This window comes from Pygoscelis adeliae, unplaced genomic scaffold (genome assembly GCF_000699105.1).
Source record: "Pygoscelis adeliae isolate BGI_AS28 unplaced genomic scaffold, ASM69910v1 Scaffold456, whole genome shotgun sequence".
Classification (NCBI taxonomy): domain Eukaryota; kingdom Metazoa; phylum Chordata; class Aves; order Sphenisciformes; family Spheniscidae; genus Pygoscelis; species Pygoscelis adeliae.
In genome coordinates this window covers 1-1089 of record NW_008825007.1, presented here as the reverse complement: position 1 = coordinate 1089, position 1089 = coordinate 1, and the positions used below count along the sequence as shown (strand labels likewise).

The 1089-nt window shown below is 64.2% G+C and overlaps 1 protein-coding gene across 1 annotated transcript in view; it reads right to left on the bottom strand.

Annotated features, from left to right (window-relative positions):
- The window catches only part of ARPC1B (actin related protein 2/3 complex, subunit 1B, 41kDa), a gene marked incomplete at its 5' end in the record, with an annotated part of 5766 nt that extends 4944 nt beyond the window's left edge, over positions 1-822 (bottom strand). Inside the window, 2 exons of the mRNA XM_009326212.1 lie at positions 94-201; positions 600-822. Coding sequence (XP_009324487.1) covers positions 94-201; positions 600-822 — 331 coding nt within the window. The remainder of the gene's footprint in view (positions 1-93; positions 202-599) is intronic.
- Positions 823-1089: the final 267 nt, after the last annotated feature.

Genomic DNA, 1089 nt, shown 5'->3' with positions numbered 1-1089 from the left:
CGCCTGTGGGCCGCCCGGGGGGGCGCCCCCCCCCCACCCTGGGGGGGGCCCCCCCCCCGCCTCATGCCCCCCCCCGCTCATCCGCCCCCTCACCGGCACTTGAAGTCGCAAGAGCCCGCGGCCAGGAGGACGTTGTTGGGGTGCCAGTCGAGGCTGAGCACCGTCGAGCGGATGGGCTTCTTGATGTGCTTGCAAACCCACCTGCGGGCAGAGCAGTTGGTGTCAGTGGGGGAGCATCACCACCCCCGGCAACCCCCCTGGGCTTTCGGGGGGCTGGCTGAGGGTGGTCAGGGCTCCAAGCGCCCCAGGAGCTGCCCTGGGTGACCAGCCTGCAGCAGCAGCCAGGGCATGAGGACAGCATGTCCCACCCCCAGCAGCAGGGTTTTGGAGCACCTCCCTCCATCTCCCCAACTGTCTCTTCCTGCACCTCCTCCTCCTCCTCCTCTCTGTCTCCCCTCCAACTCCTCCAGCCTCCTATCTCCCAATGCATCTCCCCTCCATCCATCCATCCATCCATCCATCCATCCATCCATCCATCCATCCATCCATCCATCCATCCCCCCCAGGACAGGCCCAGCGAGGCCATGGCTGAGCCTCACCAGTCGTTCTCCTGCTCAAAGTAGCAGATGGAGATGAGCCGGGAGCCGCTGCCCACGGCAAACTTGTTCTCCTTGGGGGACCACTTGACGCAGCGGGCGGCCCGGTTGATCCGCAGGATGACCAGGGTGGGTTTCCAGACGTTGCCCTTCAGGGTCCAGACATAGGCGTTGCGGTCGGTCCCGCATGTCACCAGCCGGTTGCTCTCAGGGGCCCAGTCGATGCCTGGAAGGCAGAGCAGGGCGATGGTGGCCCAGGGAGCCATGGGGTTGGGAATCGGTCACTTAGGGCCGGAGGCCATTTGAAGGCAGAGCTGTTCTGGGTGGTCTCTGCTCCAGAGTCCCTCTTTGCCCTACTCCCACATCCATCCCAAATCATCCCACCCCCATCCCTTCCCATCCCTCCCACCCCATCCCATTCCACTCCAACCCATCTCACCCCATTTCTTCCATCCATCTATTCATGCCATCCATCCATCCATCCATCCATCCA